General features: G+C 33.1%; 1 protein-coding gene across 1 annotated transcript in view; it reads left to right on the plus strand.

Annotated features, from left to right (window-relative positions):
• The window catches only part of LOC117115806, a 63,433-nt gene that overhangs the window by 22,932 nt on the left and 32,690 nt on the right, over positions 1 to 7,811 (plus strand). Inside the window, exons 17-30 of the mRNA XM_033260076.1 lie at positions 382 to 624; positions 1,082 to 1,318; positions 1,580 to 1,825; positions 2,202 to 2,441; positions 3,000 to 3,245; positions 3,400 to 3,642; positions 3,755 to 3,997; positions 4,159 to 4,395; positions 4,531 to 4,776; positions 4,908 to 5,147; positions 5,895 to 6,113; positions 6,218 to 6,454; positions 6,600 to 6,845; positions 7,434 to 7,673. Of these exons, the coding sequence (XP_033115967.1) occupies positions 382 to 624; positions 1,082 to 1,318; positions 1,580 to 1,825; positions 2,202 to 2,441; positions 3,000 to 3,245; positions 3,400 to 3,642; positions 3,755 to 3,997; positions 4,159 to 4,395; positions 4,531 to 4,776; positions 4,908 to 5,147; positions 5,895 to 6,113; positions 6,218 to 6,454; positions 6,600 to 6,845; positions 7,434 to 7,673 (3,363 nt within the window). The remainder of the gene's footprint in view (positions 1 to 381; positions 625 to 1,081; positions 1,319 to 1,579; positions 1,826 to 2,201; positions 2,442 to 2,999; positions 3,246 to 3,399; positions 3,643 to 3,754; positions 3,998 to 4,158; positions 4,396 to 4,530; positions 4,777 to 4,907; positions 5,148 to 5,894; positions 6,114 to 6,217; positions 6,455 to 6,599; positions 6,846 to 7,433; positions 7,674 to 7,811) is intronic.

A 7,811-nucleotide genomic window follows, 5' to 3' on the forward strand; every position in this document is an offset into this window, starting at 1 on the left:
ATATATATATATTAAAAACCATATTAATACTTCTTTGATTTTATAAAGTTGTTATTTCACATATACATGGTTTTGAATAATTGTTACTAAGATTTTACTAAGATACATTTTAAAATTATGTCATATTTAAATTTCTTTTTAAAACTTTAATTATTTTTTTGTAATTTAATTATTTCCCTGTAACTGTAACCTTAATTGTTCGTTGCAGTGAAGAAATGTGTAAAAGATGTTGGGAAAAATCCATGCTTTTACAATTGTTCAAGTATAAATATTTTGTATACTACAAATTGAAAGTAAATAATAATTGAAGAAAAAATTGAATTATAGCCTATGATTTTTAGATAAGATAAGTACAGGTATGCATGTATTCTGTTTAACTAGATGATAAAGGCCCAGTCATATTTTGCCCAACTGATATAAGTATTTGTGCTACAACTGGATACATAACAACGTCTGTTTCGTGGGAATCAAGTAACGCAACTGACAACTGCTGTAAAAATATCAGCATAACTTCCAATTATACATCAGGAGATGAATTTGAAATTGGTGAGAATTTGGTAACATATACAGCAACTGATTGTGATGGAAACAGTGCATCATGCAATTTTACAGTCGCGGTTTTGGGTAAGTACATACTTTCTGTATTGGCAATAATCATGTGGACGAGTTTATTGCATAGTCGTACGGTTAAGGGGCGTCGCAACCTACATATCGGTGCTAGTGCCAGCGGCATGGTAGGCCTAATCTAAGGCTCTGGTGGTAGAATAAGTCTTCTCGGATAATTAGTTTAAACCATAGGTCATTGTACACAATGGATTGTGCACTAAAAAGTACGGTACCCTGTACATCATTCTAGATCAGTAGTAGGCCTAAGGTACCCCGATGTACTGGTAGAGACATTCACTGTCGTCGACGACAAAAGTTGTTGGTACGGGTTTACCTTACCGGATCCTTACAGGTGAAGAAAGTCACTGAACGAGCTCTTAGCCACACACCAAGCGCATTAATACAAATCTACACTAATAAACTACTACCATTAAATGCATTCATAATTGTCTAAATGTGTTAACGTTATATTTAGATTGTGAAGCTCCCATCTTGAACTGTTCCCTTGAATTTAATGTTGATGCTAGTGAAACGTGTTTATCATATGTAAATTGGACTGATGTAACAGCCACAGATAATTATGACAATGATGTTATTGTGTACTGCAACCAAGCTGTTGGTATATTTCCACTGGATAACTACACAGTGAATTGTAATGCAACAGATAAGGCGGGAAACACTGGGAATTGCTACTTTAATTTCCACATTTTTGGTATGTATTAAATATTTGTAAAATGATTATAGTTATGTTATGTATTTTAAAAATAGAAAATTAAATAAAAACATATAAAGATATTGAATTAAAAAAAAGTGTTTGTTGTTAATAAATTCCCCATATGTCTGCACAAATATGTATAACATACTCTAACATTATCCTACTAAATAGAGCGGGGATAATACCCTTTCTTTCGAGTACAGACCGTTACTATTCATTATTGTAATTCTAATGAATTATATATTTTTCATATAATAGATGTTACCGCCCCTATCTTGGTGTGTCCTGGTGATATTACCGTTGATACCGACGTAGGTATTAATACAGTGGCAGTAACATGGGACTCTGCAGTTGTAACTGATAACTGTTGTAGCGATGATATTAACGTGTCCTTTAATAATACAAATGGCACTGATTTTAGTATTGGAATTACTTCAGTAGCATACACAGCCGTGGACTGCTATGGCAACCAGGATGAATGTGTATTCAATATTAAAGTTGAAGGTACAACATTTTATGTATTATAATTATAGGCGTATTTGTCAGTAAATAAACGATTTATTCGGTTTGATATTTTGAAAAGAAAGGTGTGTTTACAAAGGGTTTTACGTATAGACTTCATCATTAGCTTTTTGTAATTTTTTAAATTGTTAAAATTAGAGTATTCAAGTTAAATAAATTGGTTATATATTATGAAAGTCAAATTAACGTGGTTTCTAAGAGCAGTCACAATAGGAATTATGCCAAATATGAATTATACTAGCCAATATTGCATTTTAAAACACAGTTCACTTCACAAAGAATAAAAATCAACATCATACCTACCATCAAAGTACCATGTCGACTTCCGTTGAACAATGATTGATTTTTTTTTTATCAGATAATGAAGCACCAATAATTGAATGTCCTCAGAATCAAAACTTGACAGGTGACTCAGACTGCATGGCAACAACCACTTGGATGCCACCAAATGCTACAGACAACTCTGGAGATAATTTAACCATAGTGTGTGATTATATAAGTGGAAGCACATTTTTTGATTACAGCACCATTGTAACCTGTAACGCCATGGATAGTTATGACAACATCGAAAATTGTACTTTTGCAATCATCATCTATGGTAAGATTTAAGGTTTCTATATTTAATATTATTCAAGTAGATTATACAAATCCCTACTGGCAAATATATCTTCTGTAGAATGTAAGATATCTAATGCCTTTAATCTATTCATTCAGATAAAGTATGTATATCATGATGTGATGTTAGAAAAGTATTAGGTCTACTGTAAGCACAGAACAGCACCATAGCCATTTGTGGTTAACATAATTATACCGCCCATTTTCGGTGTGGGTCGGGATCTGAAATACTATCTGGAGTAATTATAATAGTCGTATTTCATAATAAACTTTCAAAATTTTGATTCTCTATGTACATCAATATCAGTAATCAACAGACAGTACTTTTTGAATAACCACTATTTTCATGATATTGTCCACATCAGTAGGTACGGAATCTATGCACTTTAGAAAACATAACACTTTTAAAACTTGATATTAAATTTCAACTTGATTAAATGAATTAGAATCTATTATGCAAATAGTTATTTTATTTACATAATTATTCACATTATTTGGAAATTAAAAATATTTATTTAAAAATCTATTCATGTGGTTACAGATGAAGATGCCCCTAATATTACTTGCCCAGAAGACATAGAGGTGTGCACAGATCCAGGCATAGCATCAGTGAATGTCACCTGGGAAGAAGTCAATGTTACCGACAATTGTTGTAGCAATGTCACCAATTATACTTCAAATTACACTAATGGAGATCCTTTGTCAATTGGTACATACACAGTAGGATATACAGCAACTGATTGTAATGAAAATACTGGTTACTGCCATTTTACTGTTGAAGTTAAAGGTACTTAAAACTATCTTATGCTTATCCAAAAAAAAAGGCAAATTATAATAACAAAATTAATGCTAAGTGCATGTTGTAATAATAATAATTGTGAAGTTATATTTCATTTAATTAAATATGCTACGTTATTTTAATTTATTAAATTACTTTATAGATTGTGAACCTCCAGTGCCTAAATGTCCAGCTAGCCAAAGTGTAGCTGGTGATGAAAATTGCCTGGCAGATGTCACTTGGATAGAGCCGACTGTTACAGACAACTCTGAAGATGTATTTATACCTGTATGTGATTATTTAAACGGGACAACGTTTTCTAATGTTAGCACCACTATAGTAACTTGCAGTGCAACCGACAACCACAATAACACTGCTAACTGTAATTTTACAGTTACCGTCTATGGTAGGATATACCTTGATTCAACTTAATAATTAAAAACAAACATATACTGTATTTACTTAATAAGTGTGGTTTACGTTAACTAGCATTATTGTTTGTGTTTTTTGCTCATTAGATGATAAAGCCCCTGCCATATCCTGCCCAGCGGACATAGACGTTTGCGCTGCAACTGGTCACACAACAGCACATGTGTACTGGAAATTAATCAACGCTACTGACAACTGTTGTGATAGTTTAAACATAACTTCAACGTATATTCCAGGAGATGAATTTGAAATTGGTGAAACTGTAGTAACATACACAGCCACTGATTGCAGTGTCAACAGTGCATTATGCAATTTTACAATCGTAGTGTTTGGTAAGTTTTAAGCACAAACTTGTCCTCGTATAAAATTATTAAGTATTTATATATTATAATAATTTTGTTTGTAGCTACCCTTATTACTTTTTTTGCAAGTAGTTTTCTATACTAGAGTATCACGTGCTTGGTTTTTAAACTTAAATGTAATTAATATTCAGATTGTGAAGCTCCTGTCTTGAACTGTTCACTTGACTTCAGTGTCGACGCTAATGAAACATGTTTTGCATACGTAAACTGGACTGATGTAACAGCAACAGATAACTATGATAGTAATTTAACTGTGTTCTGTGATCTAAGTGAAGGTATATTTCCATTGGACAACTACACTGTGAACTGTAATGCAACAGACATGGCAGGCAACACTGGCACTTGTTTCTTCAATTTCTACATTGTTGGTAGGTACTACAAGTATAAATAATATTCTCATACTTCCACAATATGGCTACGACAGATATTATATTTTCTTTATTAATAACACGTTTGTGCTCCCATTTGAGTAATGTAATTGTAATAATTATTTCCTTTATTAGATGTCATTCCACCTGTCTTGATGTGCCCAGGCGACATAACTGTAGGTACTGAAGTAGGCGTCAACACATCATCAGTGACATGGGACTCTGCAGTTGTCACTGATAACTGTTGTGGAGATGATATAAGTTTTTCTTCTAATATTGAAAATGGCACTGCATTTTACATTGGAAATACTGAAGTAACATTCGTAGCTGTGGAATGCAACGGCAACCAGAATGAATGTGTTTTCAATATTACGGTTTACGGTAATTTATTGTTTTATCAAATATACTTTAATAACATTATAAATTGGAATTATACGTGACTGGTTGTTTATTCGTTTTGTTTTCATGAATCCAGTTGATGGATAAGCTTTTATATATATATTTTTTCTCAGATACCGAAGAACCACTTGTAGAGTGTCCACAAGATCAAAACTTAACAGCTGACTCTAACTGCACTGCGACTACCACATGGATATCCCCGAAAGTCATAGACAATTCTGGAAAAACTTTCGGACCACTATGCGATTTTGTAAACGGGAGTACATTTTTAGAATACAACACCATTGTAACGTGCAATGCAACGGACAACTATGACAACACTGGTAATTGTACGTTTTCAATCACAATCTATGGTAAGTATTGTATTTATATTAATTTATAGTTGAGGAAACACAGTTGATTTGCTTGGAAAGATACTTACAATATTATTTTAAAAATTATTTTTCTTTCTGATAGAATTATTTTGGGATTTCTTTATAATGCAATCACGGTTAAATTGTTAATGGTAATTGCATGTTAAAAAAATTCAGAAATTAAGTTTATTCACTCTGAAAAGTCGCACCTCCTTACCTGAGGTAGCACCGCCAACTTAGCAGTGCACGGTAGGGGAGCCGTGGGAAGCTGCCGGAGCCCATCAAACAGACACAAAGGTACCTGCGTGTACACAGTATGTGATGGCGAAGCTATCTCAAAATCGGGGTTGCGCACCCCCAATCCCCAATCCCCTTGTTTTGTTTCTTGTGGCTTTAAAGCGCCTAGAGACGGTTTTATATTTGGAAGGTGCTATATAGATAATGACCATAGACCATTGCAGTCTCCTATGCATTTCAACTAAAACCCTCTAACCACAGCGAGATGAACAAAAGCCAAATGATGATGTATGCCTGTTATTTTGTCAAAATCAACATTAAAAAAATCAGCAGATTATTTGTGGGCTTACAGGAGAGGTGGCCCAAAATTTTGAAGTACGGAAAAAGAGATTGAAGAAGAAAAAAAGTGCATAAGAGCAAAAACGACACTGCGAAACTCGATTGTTATATTTCGTATTTATTTTTATCTATCTTGTCATTTAGATTACATGTCGTATTTTTAATCATTAGATCAGGAAGATCCAGTCATAGTTTGCCCAACTGACATTAGGATTTGTGCTTTAAATGGTTTGATAACAGTGCCTGTATACTGGAACCCTACAAATGCTACTGACAACTGTTGTGACAACATCAGCATAACATCAAATTATACATCAGGAGATGAATTTGAAATTGGCGAATATTTAGTAGCATATACAGCAACAGACTGTTGGGAAAACAGCGCAGTCTGTAATTTTACAGTTGTGGTTTTGGGTGAGTAGACCTGTTACTTTTATCTGTTGCAATGTTTCAGTTTTTCAATATGGGTGATGCTAAATCTTATTGTTATTCAGATTGTGAAGCGCCGGTATTGAACTGTTCCAATGACTTCAGTGTTTATTCTAACGAAACATGTTTTGCATACGTAAACTGGACTGATGTGACAGCAACAGATAATTATGATAGTGATGTAACTGTGTTTTGTGATCTAAGAGAAGGTTTATATTTACTGGACAATTACCAAGTGAGGTGCAATGCAACGGACGTGGCAGGCAACAGTGGCAATTGCTCTTTCAAATTTAACATTGTGGGTATGTATTATACAACACACTTCACTGAAATTATTCTTTTTGCAAGATTACGCGTATGTTTTATATAATATGGAGGTGTAGCATGTTGTAACCGAATAATATTGAATTGTTTTGAAATTGTTTTATATTCATTTTAATGTTTTAGATATTTTTCCACCTAATGTGACATGTCCAGAGGACATTAATGTTGATACTGACGTCGGCGTTAATACAGCGGCAGTAATGTGGGACTCTGCAGTTGTTACTGATAACTGTTGTGGAGATGATATTATTGTGTACTCTAATGCTACAAATATTACTGATTTTTATATTGGAGTTACTGAAATATTATTTACAGCTGTGGACTGCTTTGGCAACGAAGATGAATGTGTCTTTAATATTGGTGTTGGAGGTAAAATTTGATTACATATTTTCATTCAACTAAAGAAACTAGGTTGTTCTAGCAAAAAACTCGTGATTCCTAAATTGAAATCATTAGTCCAAACAAGGCCCTACCCGTGTGTTACTTTATATTTATTATCTGTATTATAATTTTAGTAAATCCTTATGTTTGTGCCGATTTGCCGTCCAAACGCGTGCACAGCTCTGTCGTATCACCAATCTTTAAAATGTCTTATTATTACTGGCATATTTTGAGCTCCTATTTATGTCTATTAAAATATCATAAAAAAACAATTTTACAATAACACGAGTCTACAAAATATTGAACGAGGACATGTCACGCTACAAAAGCAACACATGTGAGAATTCATTATTCAGATTACGTTCGTACAAAACGGCGAAAGGAGCAGCGAAAAAATACATTATATTAATTAATATTGATAAAATCTAAGCAATTATCAATTTGCTTACTAATATTCTCTTATTTTGATTTTTAAATTGTAAAAATTTCTAAAACTATATGGAATTGAAATTTGAAAACAAACGTACATGGCTTTTCTTCGTGATGTTTTATTTTTTTTCTTTTTTTTTTTCTCAGACAATGAAACTCCAATACTTGAGTGTCCTCCGAGAAAAGTTTTAAATGCTGATTCTAACTGCATGGCAAGTACCACCTGGATGTTACCAAATGTTACCGACAACTCTGGAGATAATTTGACCCCAGTGTGTGATTATTTGAGCGGTAGCACATTTTCTGATTACAGCACCATTGTAACGTGTAATGCTACGGACAATTATGACAACACTGGCAATTGCACGTTTACGATTACAGTCAATGGTGAGATTCGTATTATATGATTTTAATATCAGCAATTTAAAAACACGTACAAAAGAATAGACATTATAAATAAATAACAATTTATTATGCATAATACTGTACACAAGTTTTACTGGAATCAAATAATATATATATATA

Source organism: Anneissia japonica, unplaced genomic scaffold (genome assembly GCF_011630105.1).
Source record: "Anneissia japonica isolate Jap-2015-1 unplaced genomic scaffold, ASM1163010v1 scaffold483_len1788099_cov177, whole genome shotgun sequence".
Classification (NCBI taxonomy): Eukaryota; Metazoa; Echinodermata; class Crinoidea; order Comatulida; family Comatulidae; genus Anneissia; species Anneissia japonica.